This window comes from Corvus cornix, chromosome 18, assembly GCF_000738735.6.
Source record: "Corvus cornix cornix isolate S_Up_H32 chromosome 18, ASM73873v5, whole genome shotgun sequence".
NCBI lineage: Eukaryota > Metazoa > Chordata > Aves > Passeriformes > Corvidae > Corvus > Corvus cornix.
In genome coordinates this window covers 3,254,518-3,276,804 of record NC_046347.1, presented here as the reverse complement: position 1 = coordinate 3,276,804, position 22,287 = coordinate 3,254,518, and the positions used below count along the sequence as shown (strand labels likewise).

Sequence of the window (22,287 nt, the reverse complement as noted above, 5' to 3'; positions counted from 1 at the left end):
CGCTCCCGGGCCCGGCGCTGCGCGACCGCCTCCCCACCGGGGCTCCCCCGGGAGCCGCAGCGCCGCCGGGCCTGGGCACCGCCGCCCCCGGGACAGCGGGCAGGAGGTGCCGGCCAGGGCCCCGCGCCAGTACCTGCTGTGCCGGCGGCCGCCGCGGCCCGGCCCCGGCCCCGGCCCGGCGCTGTCGGGGCCGCGGGGCAGCGCCCGCCGCTGCGGAGCCATCGCGCCTCCTTCGGCTAGAGCGATGAGCTCGGCGTGCCTCACCCTGGCCTGCCTGCCTGCCTGCCTGCCTGCGCTCGGCCACCGAGAGGGAGTCGGAGGATCCAGCGCAGAGCCGGGAGCGGCGGAGGGGCGGCACTGGGACACCGGGACACGGGGACAGCGGGACAACGGACACCGGGACAGCAGGGCGCGGGCGGGCAGCGCCGGGACAGCGGGGCCGGCACAGCGGGACGCGGCCGGGCGGGGTGTGCCAGGACGGCGCGGCGGCAGGCCAAAGCAATCGAGGGTAGAGCATGCGACGGCGCCTGGTGCACCTGGATCTGAAGGGAGCCGCGCCGCGCGCGCAGTACCTGGAGCAGGTGAGGGATGTGTCTGGAGCAGGTGAGGGATGTGTCTGGGGCGGGTGAGGGATGAACTTGGAGCAGGTGAGGGATGTGTCTGGGGCGGGGTGAGGGATGAACTTGGAGCAGGTGAGGGATGTGTCTGGGGCGGGTGAGGGATGAACTTGGAGCAGGTGAGGGATGTGTCTGCGGCAGGTGTGGAATGAACCCGGGGCGGGTGAGGGATGAACGTGGTGTAGGTGAGGGACGTGTCTGGAGCAGGTGAGGGATGAACCTGGGGCGGGTGAGGGATGATGTACGTGGCACAAGTAAGGGATGTATTGGGCTCAGGTGAGGGATATACCTGGTGCAGGTGAGAGAGGAACAGGGTGGTGGCACTTGTCATAGCCCAGCTGCATCGCCACTGTCCCCTCCCTCCTGCAGGTGCTGCCACTGCTCCGCGCCCTGGGTGCCACCGGGCTGCTGCTGGAATATGAGGACACCTTCCCGTACACGGGGCCGCTGGAGCTGCTGCGGGCACCCCACGCCTACAGGTACCGCCGTGTACCCCACAGGTAGCTCTGCATACCCACAGGTGCCCCGGGGCCGTGCCCAGCGGGCACTGATGTGTCGCTGTCCCGCAGCCCCGCGGAGCTCCGGGCGCTGCTGAGCCGGGCGCGGGCGCAGGGCCTGGACGTGGTGCCGCTGGTGCAGAGCTTCGGGCACATGGAGGTGAGCAGGGGTGTGCTGGGCTGGGTGAGAGTGGGGGTGTGCTGAGCCAGCAGTGCCCACGGGGACAACAAGGCCGGTGGGATCCCGGGGTGCAGTAGGAAGAGCACTGCCAGCAGGGCAGGGAGTGATCCTGCCCCTCTGCTCGGATGGTGACATCTGGAGCACTGTGTGTAGTTCTGGGCAGAAACTGATGCCCAGGAAGTTTCACCTGAACACGAGGAAAAACTTCTTTCCTGTGCAGTGACCGAGTGTTGAAAAGATTGCCCAGAGAGCGTGTGGAGTCTCCCTCACAGGGGATGTTCCAGAACCATCAGGACACGGTCCTGTGCCCTGTGCTCTGGGGTGGCTCGGCTGGAACAGGGAGGTGGGGCCAGAGGAGTCACTGGAGTCCCTTCCAGCCTGAACCAGCCTGTGATTCTGTGTTGGGAAATTTCCCATCTGAGTCCCAGTGCTCTGGTTATCCAGCTCCGCCAGCTACAGGATTTGACATCAGGGTCACACTGCAGTGACCTCCCTGTTTCCTTCACCCACCCTGTGAGGTGCTTTGTGGGTCAGAGACTCCCCAGCACCGTGGAGCAGCAGCTGTGCCCCCCAGCCTGTCCCCGGGGCTCAGTCAAGTCAAACCCCAGGTTTAGCAGGACACCTGCCCTCAGAGCCTCGGTGACAGGAGGACGCTGCTGTCCCCTCACGTTGCAGCTGTCCCCGAGCTCCCCTTTCCCTTGCAGTTTGTGCTGAAGCACAGGGAGTTTGCCCATCTCCGGGAGGTGAAGGCGCTGCCCAACACCCTGAACCCGCACAAGGAGGAGTCGCTGGCACTGGTCAAAGCCATGATTGACCAGGTCATGGCCCTGCACGAGGACTTACAGTGGTTTCACATCGGATGTGATGAGGTGGGACTTCTCTTGAGCCAGCAATGTTCATTTTCTTTTGAGGAATGATAGTAAGGGCTAAGGCTTCTGCATTTCAGTGGTGCCCAGGCCACATTTGGGTGGGATTTTGGGGACGGAAAACACCTCTCAAGCCAGTGTAGAAAAGTCTTTTGACAAAAGTCTTTTTACTGATTCCAGTAGCACAGGTTGCCATTTCCATAGGTACGAGTGTAATATCAAAGTATTGAAAGCAGCTTCTTAAAGCTAACTCAGCATTTGGGTTTAGGTCAAGTCAGTGTTTGAAGTGAGATATCAATTAGAGCTGTTCATTAAGAATCCTGTAAGTTTGATGTGAGATGTTGGCTCATTATTCTGGCCAAGTTACTCAAAGTAAGCCCTTTTGTGGTGGGAAGTGTTGGGTTTTTTATCTTGGTAGTTTGTCTCCTTGAGAAAGGAGAAAACTCAAGTTTCTCTTTTTCATAGTTTCTTAAAACCATCCTGATGGCACACAGATCCCTGGAATTCATTGTGACCACTTACCTGTACTGATCTTAGTTTAACATTTTGTATCCTGTTGTGTTGAAACTGGTGGGAAGGTTAGCCAGGTAGCTGCAGGCTTTTTTAAAGCAAAATGCTATTTATGTAGAATAAACATGTTTTAATAAAACCTGCTCTAAACCAGCACATTTTAAAGCATTCACTCTCTGCATGGGACCAAGTATGCTGGGCCACCTTTGGACATGTCCCCAAGTCACTTCTAGACCCACATTTGGATGATCTCCTTCCCCGAGATAGGAACTCATTTTATCTACCTCAGGTCCTGATGTGTTGCAAGATTTGAAGTGAATAAATGTGGTGAGAGCTACTTCCAAGGACAGACCTTCCAAAGGCAAATAGGGCTTGTAGATATTTTAATTCCTGCAGGAAAATTCCCTTAAGTGATGCATGTAATCATGGCCACAGTCTTCTGCAGACTGATAGAAATGCCTGCAGTGTCTTCAGCACTGAGAGGTGCTTTTGAATGTGTCCACTCAGTGGGTCACATCTGGGCAAAGGTTTTGAATATTGTCTAACTCACTTTCTCTAGTTCTATACAAGAAGTCAGGATTATTTGCTTGGTGTTTCAGGTCTACTGCCTTGGCGAAGGAGAGGAGTCAAAGCAGTGGCTGCAGCAGCAAGACAACACTCCAGAGAAGCTGTGCTTATCCCACATAAAAGCAGTTGCCACTTGTTTGGCCTCATCCTACCCCATGGTGACACCCATCGTGTGGGACGACATGCTCAGGGGGATGAGTGAGGAAACCCTGGCAGGTGTGTGACCAGCGATGGGGTGAGGCAGGTTTACACAGCCAGGTAAAACAGATTGGTTGGCAGCTGAATATAATGAAAACAACAAATCTGACAAGAGTTGAGGTGTGGTCAGTTTGACTAGAGAATAGAAGCACTCAGTCCTTGGCTGTCACAGAGTCCCTGTGTGAGTGTGGGCCAGTCTGAACACTTTAATTTTCCATCACAAAATGCTCACCCTGCAGTGGCTGCCATCAATTCTACTTTCTTTACACATTGAAACAACAACCTATTGACATTTGTGGTCCAAGTCTAAACCTCTGTGCTTCTCACCACCTTCTAATGTTTGTTGCTGCCCTTTGCAGCACCTGGTCCCAGTGGTGCAAACTCCCACAGAGAAGCTGCAGCCCTGTGAGCATCTTTGTGATCATGGTGCACATCATGAGGACTTTGATACTGAATTGTGGGGTAGCTCCAAGACCTTGACATCACAGGTCTTGTTTGTTGAAAAATACCAAACCACTGCTAAAATTTGAGTAGTCTGAGCATAGATGGAGTTCCAGCATTTTCAGAGCTGCCTTACATGGCTGCCGCAAACAGATTTAGACAGTACCAGGAAGAGCTGTGCAGCTCATCTAGCAGTGACTGACCTGTTCAAGGCTTTGATAGCAGGAAATCATCCCCAAAAATGCAGGTGGGACCCATGGAGTTCCACAAGAGCAGTACAGATCTAGCTAAGTGCACTCTACTGCCACAGGCAGTAATGGACTCAGCAAATTAAAATGTGATGGAGTTAAAACACTGAATTTCTGCACAATTTACTGTTGTTTCTGTAGGGGTCAGTTTCACATGTTTACAGCTAGCTGTGTAGTTGATTATAAAAGGCTTTAAAGCTAAATTTGTATCTTTACTTGTACTTCAAAGGCATCTTGAAAAGCTACATTCTGTGCAAACACAGCCCAGGCACTCTGTAAGTGAAAGGGTGAATGTTACATTTGAATTTAGCTAAATCTTGTGTGTAGAGCTCTGCCAGTGGTACACACAGAGATGCAAGGAGCTGAGAATGAGGTGGGCTTGGGGCGAATGGGGTCTCTGATATATTGCCACTGCTCCTCCATATTAGTGGTTTCACGATGCCTGAGGACAGTGGCCCCGGGCATGTGCCAAGTCCTGGCCAGGCTGAAAATGCTCAGGGCACTTCACTGTAAGTGACAAGCCAAAGTTCTAGTCATGTGCTGCTGCACCAGTACCCTGTACTGAGCTCTCATTTTAACTGGCTGTTTTCCATTACTTAGAAAACCTCTGTTCCTTTCAGGGTCTGGGGTCCCACAGCTGGTGCAGCCGATGATCTGGGACTACGCAGCAGACATCGACATGGAGGGCAAAGGTTTGTACTTCTCTGCTGAGCTGTGTAGAAGTAAAATAGCCAAAGCAAAATTCTATCATTTAAACATACCTTAGTTGGACACCAAAACGTTCTGGTTTTGTTAAATTGGTTTTTATTGCTTTAATAGCATAAATACAGCCCTTGTATGATTCCACATCATAGTTGCTATTACTTATTTTCTATTTATGTTTCCCCTATGAATGACTTGCATTGTATGCTGCTTAATTCTTTTCAGCAGGGCTATGGAATTACTCATAGGAGATTCAGAGGTTTTCCACAAGCATTATTACATTAACTCTCCTTGCATTAACACCAGTAGGAGCACATAACTCTGTATTGAACAGCTCTGCAAAAGAAGCTTCAAGGCTTCATACATCTATAGAATTCAAAGGGAAGCTTCTAAAGGCTCCAGTCAGGCATCTACCATGCATGCAGGTATTTTCTTTGTTGCAAGAAGAATCAGCTGTCAGATGTTGTGTATGCTTATTACATGCTCACAGCTCTTAGCATGGTTGCAATACAAGGGAGTGGAATACAGTAACTGGCACATGAAAATAGGAGGACATCCACTCAAAAGGCTGCTCAGATAGGGTGTCAAATCCCCCCATCCTTGCTGATGCTCAAAGCTTGACAGGAAGAGGCTCAGCAGCCTGTTGGATCTGGAGCTGTGATCCTCTTCACTGCAGTCAGGGCTGAAACTGGAGAAAGCTCATCCTGTGCGTGTGCCTTTGTGTCTCACTGCAGTGCAGCTCATAGAGAAGTACCGCAGGTGTGGCTTCTCCAGGGTGTGGTTTGCAAGTGCCTTTAAGGGAGCCACGGGAGTGAATCAGTCTCTAACACTGATTGGGCACCACCTCAGGAACCAGCTGGGGTGGCTGCAGGTGGCGAGCAGGAGCCCTGCTGATGTCCTGGAAGGTATCGCGCTGACCGGCTGGCAGAGGTGAGGAACAGCCTCTTGTGTGGTTCCAAGGGTCACAGATAAGCAAACTTCCATCCAAAAGCTCCCTAGGAGGTACAGGGAAGCTGGAGATTTAGAAGGGAACTTTGCAACCCTGCAGTCCTTCCTGTCAGTAACTGCTGGGCCTCACCCCTGGACTATGAAGGGTGGATTTCAGAGTTCCAATCAGCTCTACAGCACTAACCAGCAGGAGGAATGGCTCTGGGGACACCACCACCAGCAGATTGGGTTTGAAGGCTTGAATGGATTTTGTGCCACCTTGAACTGCTCATAGACACTGTAGTTCATGTATGGTGTGTCTATCTGAATGTCTGATGGGAACTCAAATACAGTGAAATTGCATAAGAGACAAGAACTTGTTCAGGTAATGAAGGAGTAAAACATTTTTATGCAAGTCAGGAGGTCTAAGGGAATACCAGAGAGTTGAATTCCACTTTCTGATCCTAATTTGCCTTGAGAAGAGAATTTGGTTTGTATCTGTTCTTACTAGTAAAACAGGAATACTTCACATTTCAGAGAAAAGTGATCCCTTCTCTGAAACAGAAACTGATGTTTCTAAGGCTCTTTGAATTTTAGTGATTGAAATATTAAAATTTCCCATTGTTTAGTATGTTCTAACAGCAAAATGTGCAATTAAGGGATGTTTTCTTCTGTAGGTACGATCACTTCTCTGTTTTGTGTGAGCTTCTCCCCGTGGCAATTCCATCACTGGCCGTGTGTCTGCAGGCACTAGAGAATGGTACAATGACAACTTTCTTCTCTCTCAGCTAATGCTTAGCACAGGAGTGAAGTGACCTTGCCCTAAGGTTGGCACAGGCTTTTTATATTTTGAGGTGATTTGCTGAATTGATCACAGCCTGAATTATGAACAATAAATTACAATTTGCACTATGGGAGCAGAGAAGCCTCTTGGCCTAAGTATTTAAAAATAGCCATTGTATACTCATCATTTATTGTGACCTAACACACAAATGGTCAAAAACTTCATGCTTATATTGAAAAATAAATTTAAGATGCAGAATTGCTTTTCAAACTGATTTGAAACAATAGTGATGTATAAATGAGACCACTGCAGCTCCTGCTCCCACCCACAAGTGTTTTTTCCTTCTTTTATTTCCATTTTACCTTTTAAAAAATTTTTCACCAAAGGGGAACTACTAAGCCAATGCAGAACACTCCAGAAAACCCTTCTTGTATGAACATTTTGGTTTCTTAGGCTCTTTACTCATTTCCACTGTCTTCTACCAGGTGGCTATTCTGAAAAGGTTAAAGAAAATGTGGAAAAGCTCCTGGGAATGTCTAACCTGGAAATTGATACTTTCATGAGGTAAAATTCCAGCTGCAGAACTGAGGTGCTTCTCCTTGTGTGGTAAGTTCAGAAACTAACAGATCCTCTTTGGACAGCACAAGTCTGGGGACCTTTCCTGGGAGCAATATCCTCACACTTGTGACACAAGTTAGTTTCTACCTCAAGTCATCAGTGGATGAACTTCTCGAAAGGAACAGGTAATGGGGGTTATGTTGATTCTCTGCCTGGCTGCAGGAGTGTTAGAGCTTTATCATCTCAAAGTGGGGCACAACTCCAGAAAAGTGATTTAAATATCAAGCTCTGCATTTCGGGTGTCATTAACACCTCAGCAGAATATAATATTTAGATGAAAATGTAAAATATTTCAGCAAAATTCCTAAATACTGTATGCTGCTTTGTTTGAAGCATCTAGTTCTTTCCTTAATTACATTTTACTGCTATTTAAAGTTAAAGTGAAAATTTTGAGTTACAAAAAAAAAAGGAGCTTGTAATAAAACTTACATTGCAGCAGATGATCAGGTGATCATCTGCCAGGAACACTCTTTCACAAGCTAATTCCAAAGATATACAGACTTAAATAAACTTACTCCTTAAGCATCATCTCTGTGCAGGAGTTCAGCTAAAGCCTTCCCCGCGTCCCTGTCAGTGACAAACACAGACATTGCTGCTGTTTCATCACTGCTCCCACTAACATCCATTTCCAGGTATGTCACAGGCTGGTTCAGCCCCTACCACAGGAAAAGGAAGATTATTCATCCTATCATAATGCACCACTTCCAGCCAGATGCAGTCAGGTAACACCACTTGTTTTGCATTACAGGGTAAATAAAAGTCTGACGTATTTTGGGCACTCAGGTACAGAGAGTTGTGAGTCCTTACCTCTTTCTATAATTATCTCAGAAGCATCAGTGGGAATCAGACAAAGTATCCATAATATGTTTTTATACAACATATTTGGATGGGAACTAGATGATTTTCAAAGTTCTCTTCCAACCCAAACTATTCTATGATTCTAATTTTATCTTTGCCTGTCTTCTTTGAGAACAAGTAGGAAATTGGTCTCCAAAAGCTGCTCCTGTGTTACTCCTGCACAGTCCTGCTGCACCTTAAGCAGAGGTTGGCCTTGGTGTAGGAGCTCACCCTGGGCCAGATTCCAGGCAGGGCTTGGAATAAAGCCAGGCCCTTCCCCTTGCTCCCTGTCACCATGGGCTTTTCAGAACTTCTCCCAGACATTATGCCAATTCATGCTAAAAGGTTAATTTATAATTTTTTTTGCTGTGGTAAGGTGAATATCCAACTGCATCTACTCTTTCTGATAAAACCCAGAATTAAATTCCTAACAAGTCTCACAGTGGGTTTCAGTTACACTTAAAAGGTGTATAGTGTTTTTTTGAGCTTACATTTTGGTACTTCAAAAGTCTTTGCATGAGGAAAGTGCCAAAATTAATGGAACTTAAACAGAAACAGCATCAACCTTTTGCCATCTGAACAAAATCAAGTCCTTTGGGCTCTTGTACCAGATGCTTCTTTTCCTGTAAAGTGGTTTTAAGGACAGTACTCCCTTCCAAAGGCCTGGCAGCCAACCCTCCCTTGAGGCAGATCTCACCTGCAAATGTCATTGTTTCTTCTCATTTCTGCTCAGTCTTCTCTCCAAGTGGAATGCTGTGGTGCAAGACCTCCAAGCAGCCATGGAGCAAGTTTTCCACAAGTGTACTATAGAGGAATGGATGGAGGAGAATGTCCACCCCAGCCTACAGAAGCTGCAGCAAGTGGTGGATGATTTAGACGAAGCAATAAAAGCACAAAATTAGGGGCATTTCAATTAGTCTGACTCATTCCCTGGGAAAACATGGCTAGTGAAAATCAGCAACTAGTCCTTGAGCTGGAATTTGTCATCTTGAGAGTTGAAGCATCAACTGTGGTTAAACAAGTGTGACCTGAAGGCATGAAGGAATTTATTAGCATTATACACTTCAGCTCAATTTTCCTGCCATAACACATGCTGAGCCTTAATTCACCTGCCTGTAAGTCAGGTTTGCTCCCCTTGCATAACTGCAGGAGTGAGTCACAGCTCACTCTCTTACAAGGCAGGAGAAAAACCCAGTTTCTTCCAAATTCAGGATTTGTAGCAATAGACTCTTACATAACAATGACCTGGCAAAGTTCTACCCTAATATTTAGGATACTTTAAAAATGTTAGGGTCATGTTCTGTACCGTAACTCCTTCATCTGTCAGCTGTGTTCTGAGTTGTGTCCTACCATTCCATCATGGGCAAGAGGGAGCTCCTGAGGCAGTGACACCTGGGCTCGGAGGGAAAACTGCCTCAACACATTGGGCTGTATCACCTAAGCTCAGCGTAGTCTCATTCCCCCAGAAAAGCACCATCCCACTCACTGAGGCATCTGTTCAGCTGTGTAAAACCTGAAACTGCAACCTGCACTTCCAGGTTTCTCCCTATCTGAGCCATGACTAAAGTTACTAAATATGAGGAAGCAGTGCTGGTTTATTCTGCTTTAATGTCAAACTGTTCATAATGTACAGCAATGTATTTTGGGGACTTTACTGGAGAATTGAGATATTCACCAAAATGGAAATAATTCAGAAGTATTGTATTTAAGTATGTTACTTCACCATGAATATTCCAAATATTTAAATTTTTTTGCTTCATTTATTCCTTTCTTTAAATTTTTTTGGAAGCACCGGTATTGAAATTTTCTTGGAACAAATCCTGAGATACAGGAAGTAAAACTACAGCCTAAGACAAGCTTCAGCTTACTCAATGAGAGCCTCAGTTACTAGGTCCACATGCAGATTTTTATCTAAAAAGAATCAATTGCTGTGTATCCTTGTCACATAGATTAAGCTAAACAAGATCTTTATTTTACTTGAATAAAACCTTTGATACTCAAAATGTTTGTGGAAATGTGCTTCTTTTTCGTGTGTGTGGCATGTTGGTTCGGTTTAAAGGAGGGAAGATGGAAATATTCACCAGTGGAGAGTTGGATCTATCAGCTTATATGGAATTAAAAGCTGGACTGCTGCAAAAGTGTCAGCAGGGTCACTTCTAAGCAGGTATTTGGGCTTCCTCTCTTCTGTCCTCCCCCTGGTTAACTCCTTCAGTAGATCTGTCCCAAGGAATAGTTTAGACAGCCATTAATATTTTAATAATTTTAATTAAAAACAATACAAAATACTACAGTGATGCAAAACAAGTTATCAAAGTTGATTTTACCAATGAACATTTTTTAAAAAAAGGCAGTTCAACAAGGCCTTGCTGAAATTCTACTTGCAATTTTAAAGTTAAAAAAAAAAAGCACTTTCTAAACATTTTCCAGAAGTATTTTTGCCTCCCAGCAATCTACGACACTGTCAGAACTAGCACGCTTTATTTATTATGTAAGCCAGCTAAGGTTTTGGTATCTGTGTAACTTCATAAATACAGTCCAAGAGTCAGAGCTCAACTATAAATATTTTGCTTTTCTTTGAGACTTGCACAATTGATGCTAGGAATGGAGTATTTCATTGTGAAGTACCAGAATATGAGGTTGCATCTTACATAAAGCAGTGCTCTCCCTCTGTACAGATGCACTCTGGCTTTTGCTCGCTGCAGCAGCCAAGGCCACAATCCCATCCCACAACAGCCATGCGAGGAGCTGCCACTGTGCTGCTCAAACATAAGCTGAACCATCTGCCAAGTGGCACTTACCACACAGCTTGGTAAAGGATATGACAGAAGGGGTTGGTTTTAGGGGTCAGGGTGTTAGATCTAACCTAAGGTCTGCTATCCAGGTTTTTAAATAATTTTTAAGTCATGCAAACTACAGCTGTCCAGGTACAAGTCTCTAGATGGCCTGAAATGCAAAAGTTAATGAGTACATCTGCTGTAATAGTCTTCTAGGAGTACCTAATTTCCTAACCAAAACTAGTCTTTCACATCATTCCTTTGAGAACAAGTCACTTTACAGCAGGCACATGTAAGGCTCTGTTTCCTGGGCCTTTGACTTTGCTGGGCCTAAGAGAAGTGAGGAAAGCCATCCAGAAAAGCCTTTGGCAGAATGGCAAAAAGTGGCAGAAGAGAAGGATGAGAGAGGACTTGTCCAAAGAGGAAGAGTGGAACCTGTCCTGAGTTAGCACCTGCTTTCCACAGTTCTTCAAGCTGATAACATTGCTGAGGAGCACAGACATTGCCACAACCAAATCCATGTGAACAGCAATTGCAAGTTAATTATACATGCACACAGTTACTGCATCACATCTGGCCATGTCTTCCAACTACAAACAGTAAAGTTTTTGAGGGCAGAAGCTCCAAACGTGGATCAAGAGAAATACAAGAGAAAACCCCATCAGCCTGTGATAACATTGGTGCAGTGTCCCATTTCCAAGCTCAGAGAGGCTCAGATAGATCAGTGCCACAGGAAGCTCCCGGGTGCATCAGCCAGCAGTGCCTGACACAGCCCCGCAGGCAGCACCCAGAGCCTGGCAGAATGTCCTCAGGGCCCCGTCCTGTTAGCTCAGACTACAGAACTCAGGCTCCCACTGAAACTGTACTTGTTGGTACAGTGACAGCTGCCAAATGCAAAATGGAAATGGCACGAGAGAGGATGGCACCAGCTGCTCCAAGTGAAAGGCTGAGGAATCAAAATATTCCTCTCAGACACACAGTGCATGGCAGCAGCCATCCCCCCCGCCTACCGCAGCAGGATACTGAGGTGTTGAGTGGGATACTAGAAAGCACCTCTAAAGAGGTGATCACTGCACATCAACTCAACAGGCAACTTACTCCACAGGATGTATTTCAAGTTACACTGTACCTTACTATAGATCATTCCCCTTTCTATAGATTCTGAGTTTTCCTTACACTGTTTTAGTCTTTGTAGAAGATATTGCATAGTCCATAAGTACACACATGACTAACACCATGAATGCACAGCAAGCTGGATGCACTATAGCTCAGCAGAAGCACGACACATGATGCAGTGCAGGGTTAGAGCAACAGATGTACCTTTCAAAAGCTGATTTTGAACTGGAAAACTACAGTGTGGTTTCTATCTTCCATGGAATGTCAGCTCTCATGGGAATACAAATGAAAGCCAGCATAGCTAAGACTAAAGGCAGGTAGTTTTGTCTGTTTTATCCATGGTCCACTCCATGGGCACAGAGTAAGTGCAATGCACACCAAGAATGCCCTCTGAATATCCTTGGTACAAAGCAGCAGTTACCACAGGCTGAGCCCTTGTGCTTCCATTACACCATCACATACTCTAGGACATTACTTCTTACTGGAAGTGCTGGGAACACTCACTGTTCTCATTTTACACTGTGGGGGGGGAAAAAAAGAGTCCTCCAAATCCCAAATCTCATTCTCCTCTCTCTAAAATGAGCGTTACCTGAGGTATACATTACAGTGGATTTAAATGAGCAACTCTACAAGTGTGACACCCTGCAGTATTTTTTGAATAGGTTTAATGATTATGCTTCGCTTACAGCTGTGCTTCAGAAGAAAGGCAAAGTTAGCTAATTGCCTGCAACCTCATTTTCCCACATTCATACACAGCAGAGGTCTGTATTGATACCTGATGTGATTACAAGTTTTTTGTCTTATTTAAAGGAAACAGACCCACTTCTGTGCTGCAGACAAGCTACATCAACAGCCATCTCCCTGTTGCAGTGTGAGTACCTTCCCACTGACAGCCCGAGCCTTTGCCTCTCAGCTCACATCCTAGGTCTGAACGGCTGGAAGGGAAATCTTGGTCCAAGCTGTTCTTTGATGAGCAGGTGCTCAGCTTCGGACCAAGCTGGAACACACAACAGGACGTGGCTTCTACTAAAAGCTTTTCAGAGCTTTCTCTCTGTAGAGGTAGAGTGATTGGAAACAAGAACACAGGCCCTTTTAAATCCTAGAGAGGCTGCTGCCAGGAGGCATTTCCTGCTGGCCCACCGTGAAAGCAGACAACACAGTTACCTCGTACCCTGTTCAGATCTCCTAGAAGTAACTGTGTAAATATTTTCTAAATCAGGTCTAAAGACCATGAGATTGCTAAATAAAACCTAGTGAACTACAATACAAGCAGCTGTACCATGTTGAAGGAACCTTCAGCTTTTTACAATTTCTTTGTTGAACTGATATGTTAATGTAAGCATGATGGAGTACTAGTTCTAGACAGAATATGCTGACTAACAGAGGTAGCTTTCACTTCAGAAATACCTTGAAAAAATTATGTTTTAACTATTTGTGAAATCATCAGTCAGAACAGAGGACACCACACACCTGGAGTAAAACACAGCTACAAGTCAAACATTGAATCTATGCCAGCTACCTTAAAAAAGTTATTATTTAGCACTTCGGTATCATTTCAAGTGAGGAAATACTAAACAACTCTAGGCTACCATCTTGTTTGACATCAGTCTTTTCCCTACCTAAAGTTACACATGTCCCTGCTTCCTTTCTAAATACACAGTTTCAATAGTAAACATTGAGGTCTAGAGAAAGATTATTCTGTCCTGCCCAGAGGTTAAGCAGAACAGGATTAAGGTAGAACATCCCAAAGATCATTTTTCCTTTACTATTTCTGGCTCCTTGGTGAGTCCGAGATAAGACAAGGTTACGGGTTGCTCAGCCTGATATTTAGAATTCCAAGAGAGGCACTCAGACTTTAATTTCCACAGATATCCAATGGCAAGTCAGTAGTAGAGAACATAAAAGTGCCACTAATCTGCATCCCCTAATTGCATATATTGAAAGGAAAACCTCAAAGCATTGTGTTATGAGTTACAAATTCAACTCTTCTACATTTCATATACTGTACCTGCAGCAAATGTTTGCAATAAACATAAGTTCACATCTGTATCATCACTTCATTAATGGAAAAGCAATTATCTCAAGCCAATTCATTAATAAATAACTATTCCTAGACAAGTTTGATGAGCTGACAAAGCTCAAAAGCCAGCAGTGTCCACATGCAGGGTCTTGAAGCAGTTTAGCACTAAACAATGTGCCCTACGACAGGTTCCTCCCATTGTAAATGCACGTGTTGAGAAATGCCCAGGTCAAGGTTGTGAGGGATTTCTTTATCTGAAGAACGATCAGAATATTTTCCAGATGTTTGAAAGCCTCTGCTTGCTTCAGTTCACAATGACTATCAGTATTTAACCTGTGGTTCATCTGCATCACTTGCCTCTGTTTCGCTGCTCTGGGAGAAATCTTGTGGGGTCTCTACTCTGTCCAGTCCCAGAAAACTAGTAATGAGTTTGGCAACTGCTTCCACATCACTGTGGAAAAGAAGAAACAATGGAAGTTAGTGGAGCTGTGGTGCTGACAAGACAAGAACAGGCATGCTAATTCCTGAGAATAACTGGCTAGAGGGAAAGTCATTTGGGCAAAGCATGGCTGACAGCATGCCACACCAAGCCATTCCTTCCACATCAGAACAAATCAGTCCTTTCCCCAGTCCCTGCTGCAAGGTTCCTTATTATCAGTGCTTAAGATAAATTTTCTGTTAACTAATACACTGAATGTTTGCTAACTAGAATTACTCCCCTCTGCCATTGCATAGCTGAAGAAGGCAACTCCAGCAGATGTGCAGCACTAAAAGGATCTTAGATATCTAAATATGATCCTGATAGACGGTGTTACCCAAATGTCTGCAAATGGAAACATTATGGGGTTTGAAAGGTTAAACTGAGTAACACAAGGTTGTACCAGCAAGTTTGAAAACTGAGCTTAGATATAAGAGTTGGCTATTACTGACCCACGTGATTGGCATTTCCCACCTTACACATTCTAATTTTAAAAAGTCCACACTGCACCTTCTGCAGCCCAACACTGCGCTCTGAGTGAGCGGGTGTGAGAATCCAGTGACAAACCGCAGCACGACCAGGTAACCCTTCCCAAAATAGCGCACGGTCTCCTCTTCCACGTTCACATCGCGGATCTCATTCAGCATAGCCACGACTGCAAAGAGATGGGGAAAACAAGGCAGCTGTTAGCATGACTGCAAAGCCTGAGCACTGCCATTGGTGCCTTGGGTGATGGGGACCCCGGTCTTGGGCACCACTGCTGTGATCCCACACAAGTGGGGCAGTCCTGCAGCAGCAAACAGCTGCCGAGCTGCTCGGGGAAAACAAACATCCACAGGTGTGGATGCAGCACACTGTAGCTGTACAGGCCCTAAGGAACAAGATGTACAGCCTGCCAGGCACTGAGGTACCCTTTATTACTCATGTTTCCCACTTGCTTTAATGGCAGTTTAAACTATTTTTCTGTACAGAGTAAGCAAACAGGTGTTCAGTCTCCTGAGACTGAACAAATACTGAAATATTTAACTGCTCAGAGCACCTGCTGATCTCTGCATCCTCACGCAAATCCTAAACCTAATATCCTAAGCCAGATATTATCAAAGAGGAAGAGATGTCCTCAGCTCCCCAATGAAAACATGTATCCTAAAGGAAAGTTCAGAAACATTAAACATCCTTCTCTCTACATCTTCCATCTCCAAAATGAACTGTTTAAAAACCAATTCAGCTTAAGGTCATTCCAAATTTGGCCACTTTTCTGAGCTTACTGAGAGCTGGTTCGATCTACAGTAGGAAGTAGAATAAAAACTCTGACATGGAAGAGGATCCTTCTTTTGCAATAGAATAGAAGATCCTAGTTTGCAATAGAACTCCCAATTCACTGTGACTCAACCACCTCACAGGCTATACTGCAACTTCTGTTAATCCAACAGGAAGCCCAAAGGAGACCAAATACTGCATTAATCTGAGCCTCCTGAACATGCTGCTTTAAATGCATATTCTATATCTGCAGGATGTAGCATGCCTTTGCATATGATATCTAAGCATTTGCCTGCTCCCCAAAGCAGATGTGATTACAGGAATCTCAACTTCTGGATCCAATATTTAAGTTTTTCCACCAGTCCCAGCTGCCAAGCAGGCTAGCCAAGGGAAAGGTAAACCTGCACATTAACATCCCAAAGGAATGGCTACGATTATTATGGAAAGCAATGTGTAGGCCTAGTTACCTTGGATTAAAATAATTAACAAGATGCATTCAGCACACTGAGAAGAAGCATTTGGGCCCTGAGAGGCAGGTTGTTACATCTGCTGCTTGGGAACAAAGCAGATCTAGAAGCAGATGTGACTTAATTTGAGTACAGAACTCCAGAGAAGCTATTAAATGGGCACATATCCATCTCTTCTGCTGCTCATCACATTTTCTACCACAGATGCTGCTTTCTCACCTTGTTCATTGCCTCCTTTTGATAAGGTCAATAATTTCTTGTAGAGATTGAATGTTTTTAGGCAGAGTGTTCCCTTGTTCTTATCAAATACAGCTTCCTGAAAAATTGAAAAATGAAAATTAAGATTTTCCTGAAAACACCATCACTAGCTATGCTTCAAAGTAAAATAAAAATAGTTCTGTGGGAAAAAAATCTTGGTAACAGAAAAATACACAGCTAGTTTAGAGACATTCCTCTATTATTAGACTCTGAAAATCACAATCTTGCTCTTGGTTTTAACAGAGACTTTACCATATCTCCTGTGACTTCTAGTAGGGAGTCAGAAGTGGGTTCATTGTCCCTCTTGCCACATTTCTCATGTAATAAAAACATTGCCTAGAAGCAAATTTGAACACCAACTTGTAACTCCCATAATTTTCACTTCTGGTGAATTTGACATTCCAGTGCTGTGCTCTGTGGGCCAGGCTTACACAGATCTCAAATATCCCTGACATTCGCTGAAAAGAGGATCTCATTCTCTTTAGGTGAGTTGCTCATTCTAACACAACTCAGGTCAGCAAGGTGACAAGGTGGCTTATTGCTCTCAGTCCTGCTCCTACCAAATCAACATCCATGAGATTCTAAACCAGCATATACCATGCTTGTCCCAGAGAAAAACAGCTGAGCAGTCTGGAAGGTTAGAGCTCCTTTATTTAATGGTTGCTCTGCCATTAGCTTGAAGGGTAAGTTCAAAATCATGTTGTGCAGCTGAATGTGCTGATCATCCTCCCTCTTTTATATGACAGAACATTTTGGGGAAAGTCTCCCTTTAAAAATACCCCTATGTTTAGCTTCAAATTTTCATGCTTGTGTAGTGAAAGATTTATTGCCCTAATTCTAGTCCCTGTATAGCAACCCCAGAGGGTTTCCTCAAAACGAAAAGCATAACTTTTCTGTTTGGACTAAGCAAGTGCGTGGGGCTGCTGGAATCAGCATCTGCCAACTGCTTCCTACTCACAGACACTCATTTCCTGAGTTCAGCATCTTACCTCCCACTGCTCCAGATTCTGTGCTGCCACAAAGAAACACCCAGCCATGTAGAAAAGCTTCCATGCCAAGCTGTCTGAACAATGCAAAAAGTGCATAAATTTAGCTTTTTTCCCCCCTTCTTTGGTATTTAAACAATCCTGAAAGCAACAAGCTCCCTTTAAAAGCAACAAAAGGAGAAAAGGTTTCTCTGATGGAACATTTTTTGCCTTTAGTTGTACTATAAGCTATTTTACAGCTCTTTCCCAGGATGAAAACACAGAAAGTCTTCATATTTTTCAGAGACTTCATTCACGCTGGGCTTCAAACCACGCAGAATTATAAGCATATGTATTATTGGCAAGGTTGTAACATCACATCTTTCTCTTCTCTACAAGCAAAGGCATTTTAAAAGGCATCCACAAAACTGCCAACCTGCTGTCAAACACCAAATATTTGTGCTGCAGAGGACTTAAGGACAACGAAAATTCAATGAAGCAAACATGTTTCTGCATAAAAGGAAGCAGTTGGTCCTCTTGACAAACAAACATTTCCATTCCATGTCCTGGAAATGTTTACATGTCACAGCCTGAACAATTTGCTCACTCAGGTTTTTATCTGAAGGCACAGTAGAACTGTGCTCAGGATTGTTTCAGAAAACTTTGTTGCAATGTCTTAAGAAAAGCAAGGCTGATTTAGCTGGTGGCTCAAGCAGCTTTCACTGCATTTTGCTCTTTAAATAAAAATTCGTGGGTTGTATTGGTAGCACATTCCTACACACTATTAAGTTTTAAAATTTGACGTTAATAGGATGCAGCACAAGAACCACAGGGCAGCTTCCAGGATAAATCCCATCGATGGAAAGACAGCTGGCATTTGGTGCAGTCTGCTGTATTGCAGGGGGAGGAAGCAGCAGTAGCTGTCTGATCTCTAAAGGTGCTCGGATGAGTAATCTCTGCTAGTGATGATGTGACAGTTTCCAGAGAAACAGAGAACTTCCGTCAAAGGCAAAGTAATCATTTCATTATGGTGTCAAATAATCATTACATGGCTTCCCAGGAGAGCTGTGAGGACCAGCTAATCACATTTATAAAACACTGAAAGTACAAAATGCCACTGAGTACTAAATATCATTATTAAAAATACTTGCAGATGGAAAAGCAGGCTGAGTAAGAAATAGAGCATTAAAGCACAGCAAGTCACAGAGGCAACAGCTATTATTGGTTTTATTATTCACACCACAAAGTGGGAGAGGTACCTCCACTACCTTTGTAAGGCCAGCCAGAAGCTGCAGAGGAGTCATCACCATGAAAAACAGATCAACAGGAAAGAAACAATTCTTCCCAAAAAGTGATAGGTCATTACCTGCACTATAATAAGCAGCAGCCAAACCTATGGAGGCTATTCCTAGGAGGAAAGAGGAGAGAATTAGGACAAATAAGCAGCTCAAAAAGCATCTAAAATTTCCTGATGAAAAACATCACTTTTCAAAAAAATGACAAACGTGATTGCAACATAGATCACTATATGAAAGTCAAGTTATTTTTTTCTCTGAACTCAGTATGAAAGAACTTCTATTCTGCAAAGACATCAAAAGCACAGGGGCTGGGGTCAGAAATAAAAATTTTGTGACACAACTGGAAACCTCAGAGGGACTCAATTTAACCATTACACCATACTTCCTCTCAGCACAGTACAACTTGGAGTGTGCTGACACAAATCTTGCAACAGTTATTTTCCCCTTTAAGTGCTCCATGGAGCCAAAAGAAAACTTTTGCAGTAAAGTTGTGTCAGAAACTGCCAGTTCCTTTCTCCCAGAGAGGAGGAAGGAAGCATCTGAATTCCATGCCCCAGTGGCTGCTGCAACTGCAAAGATCTTCTCAACAGCATCCCTGAAAGCAATGACATCGTTGTGGTGTTGCTGCAGTGAGATCTACTCAGCTGGAAAGCAGGATATGTCAGATTTTCCCCACCAGCTCTCTCAGTACAATCCTAACAAGTTTCTTTTTCCTGCATATTCAGTAGTGCTTATAAAGATGCCTTTCAGAACATCCTGTATGACTTCTCATTTCATACACGGTGTCCTTAGGAGCTCACCATCAACCACACGCATGATCCAACCCCAGCATGGCCACACTCCAGTCTTCCACTCATGAAAATTGAGATGTTTTTCAACCTAACTAAACAGCCCCTTCAGAAGCTTCACATTTATATTGCTGCATGGCACGTAATAAACTTTCTGTTCTTGAGCTTTCAGGACTCCCTTAAAATTCTATCCATGAGCCTCTGAGGTTCTCCAGACGAGACTGAAAAATGATCAGTCTCACAGTGAAACTGCCACGCTGAGGCTCCAGATTCATTTAGTGGCAATGATAAAGGAAGAGTTCAAAGCACAACCATTCCTCTTCTGGAAAGGAAAACACCTGGAAGGCAGGCATTTCGCTAGGGGCTCTTCCAGAAATTTATTCAGTGACCCTCTTCCCTTAAAGCAAGCTCTGAAATAAGCTGAGGAATGCTGTGGTCTTACCAACACAGAGAGACCAGGATCGGATGCCAGGCGACCTCTTTAGATGAAGATGGGAACTCGTGCGTTTTTCAACCAACATGTACATCTTCAAAAGAAACTCCCAACAGCCCAGTCTGACTCATGAAACCGCACTGGACCAAAAAAAAAAAAAAAAAAAGAAAGCAAGAATTTTAAATCATTGACGATTCCACCAGTTCCCCTTCCTAGCATTTTTCAGGACTTACCAACTCTTAATCTAGACTATAAAAGATGTCCAGGGTAAGAACACAGTCTTTTTGCACAGGAAGAGCAACATGTACACTGAAAACAACCACAAAGTAAAACTGTCGTGGAGACTTGCATAACAACAACATGAATCTGAACTCTCGGAAGAAAATTCTCATTTTGGGGGTAAAAGTCTCTTTCTATTATAATCAGATTCCAGAAGAAAAATGTGAAAAACAAGAACCCAGAACAATGTTGTTGCTAATTCATGCAGCCCTTCAAACAAATAAAACAGCAAGAGGAATGGAAACCTCTTTGACAGCATTTTTCCTGCGAGCTCAAAGGGTGAAGGACTAGTCTGGGAGCTGGGGCAGGACAGTGCAGCCTTCTGCCCCTCTGACATGGGGGGTCTCTCACCCCTGATGACACACCAGCTACAGCCAAACACTGCCAGCATCCCATAATGCCACAGAAGGCATTCCCATGTTCCAAGCCACCTCAAGAATATAACGAGAAGCTCCCAACAAAAGTATGTTTGTCCATCCCCAACAAGACCATGCCTTCAGCCTAGGCAGAAACTAACAGTAGAGACTAAAAAGAAAGGTACTGATTAAAACCAGTACGAGCTGGGTAACCCCATGCAGCATTTTCAGTACGTTTTTACTATTTTACAGCATAGAATCAGAGTTGTTTAGGGTGAGAAAGACCTTTAAAATCATGAAGCCCAACCACTAACCCAGCACTGCGCAGTCCACCACTAAACCATGTCTTTAAGCACCACACCTATATGTTTTTTGAACGCTTCCAGGGATGGTGACTCCACAACTTCCCCGGGCAGCCTGTCCCACAGAACCAGTTCCAGGAGGCTGGCATTAAGCTGCAGTTAGCTGCCCATGATAACAGGTTTCCAGAAAATGCCAACATTCATCAGGTTTTGAATAACCATGGAAAACACAGAGAGAGCAGGTCTGAGCACATCCAAGTTCTTACAAATGGCAGGTGTGATTTTCAGTCCTTTAGTTATCCTGCTGTTCTTGGATGCAAGAAGACATTCCTGCAGTTCTGGAAGTTTGGATACAAAGCTCCAGCGGAGCAGATTTAGCCAGGTCTTTTCAGTTAAACAAAAAACACCCACAACTCTGATTTTAATCTCTTAGCAACACATCTGAGAGCATCTGAAACCGAAAGAGCCAAAAGCACTTATGCATAAGACACGCTCCATCTCCTCCGGATGTCAAGCATCAAATTTTAATTTTCAAATGACTCCTGTGAGTTGCTCTCAATACACCGGAAAATATTTCTACAACGTCTTCTCCTGCCTGTTATCAAATACATCGAGATCACTGCAGAAATCTGGTTGCATTTCACAAATATTACACCCTACTTAAAACATAATTCTCACACATATCAGTTAAGTGCATTAACGCAAACTTTGATATCTACCCCTATATTAATTTAGTGAAGTTCAACCAGGCAAATGCCAATCTTAGTTTAATGCTGGACACTCAACATCAATGGCATTGTCTCTCACAGGCTGTTGCTTGCAAGAGACAGACTTTGGAACAAAAAGGACCAAAGCAGCTTCCAAAGTTACATTTAATAAATAAATCATTAATGCCCCTTTAAGCGAATGCAAGAGCTTTACTACAACAATGTTATAATTACAGAGAAAGAGGTATTTTTGGGCTGCTATGAACTCAATTTTGCTTGAATTTGTCTGGTTTGACACTGAACTGATCTCCAGCATCAAAATAACATTCTCATGCTTCCTCCAAGCTCTCGGTTGAGGGCGAGCCAGAAAAAGCCATTAGAAGGAACACCTTGAAATCTTCACCACCAACAGCCATCAAGTCAGGACCACACATCAGGTGAATTTTCTTTACAGAGCTCATTTTTCTTTACCTCCCAATCCTGCACCTACTCCCACCTCCCCACAGCCTGCTCTCCCCCTCAGGGAGGGGAGGACACTCCCCATCCAGGGACCGGCCCTGCCAAAACCCACCCAAGATGGGTTTTGCTCCCCCACGCGTGGGGAATCTGAAAGGCCCCCCCCTCCTTCACCCTCTCCCAGCCCCGTCCCCGCGGTACCTGCCCGGGCTCCAGCCGCGTTCTAAAGGGATCCGCGGCCGCCTCCGCGTCCCGCGCCCTCAGCACTAATCCCGCCTCAGGGATGGACGGAAGCGCCCGCAGCCATTTTGGGTGAGGGCAGAGGATGGGACACGAACCT

At 44.9% G+C, this 22,287-nt stretch overlaps 3 protein-coding genes across 6 annotated transcripts in view; 1 reads left to right on the top strand and 2 right to left on the bottom strand.

Annotated features, from left to right (window-relative positions):
* Positions 1-257, bottom strand: part of OGFOD3 (2-oxoglutarate and iron dependent oxygenase domain containing 3) — a 44,409-nt gene extending 44,152 nt beyond the window's left edge. For all 4 annotated transcript variants that reach the window (XR_005603315.1, XM_039562114.1, XM_039562113.1 and 1 more), the window contains exon 1: positions 134-257. Coding sequence is in view for 3 of the 4 variants with exons in the window: in XM_039562114.1 (XP_039418048.1) it covers positions 134-222 (89 nt within the window). In the remaining variant the exon portion in view is untranslated. The remainder of the gene's footprint in view (positions 1-133) is intronic.
* On the top strand, positions 257-9,996 carry HEXD (hexosaminidase D). The gene is made up of 12 exons (XM_010409588.4): positions 257-581; positions 987-1,096; positions 1,187-1,274; positions 2,000-2,164; positions 3,271-3,454; positions 4,746-4,817; positions 5,562-5,757; positions 6,432-6,514; positions 7,024-7,102; positions 7,180-7,281; positions 7,789-7,878; positions 8,727-9,996. Exons 1-12 carry the CDS (start codon positions 516-518, stop codon positions 8,893-8,895), a joined length of 1,404 nt encoding a protein of 467 aa, XP_010407890.3. The 5' UTR covers positions 257-515; the 3' UTR covers positions 8,896-9,996.
* A 242-nt stretch (positions 9,997-10,238) lies between these two features.
* LOC104695656 (cytochrome b-245 chaperone 1) lies at positions 10,239-22,266 on the bottom strand. Its single transcript, XM_010409589.4, has 7 exons — positions 22,149-22,266; positions 19,857-19,987; positions 18,695-18,736; positions 17,353-17,426; positions 16,325-16,421; positions 14,892-15,036; positions 10,239-14,354 (listed from the first exon to the last, which is right to left on the bottom strand). Exons 2-7 carry the CDS (start codon positions 19,939-19,941, stop codon positions 14,225-14,227), a joined length of 573 nt encoding a protein of 190 aa, XP_010407891.1. The 5' UTR covers positions 19,942-19,987; positions 22,149-22,266; the 3' UTR covers positions 10,239-14,224.
* Between the last annotated feature and the right edge of the window lie 21 nt (positions 22,267-22,287).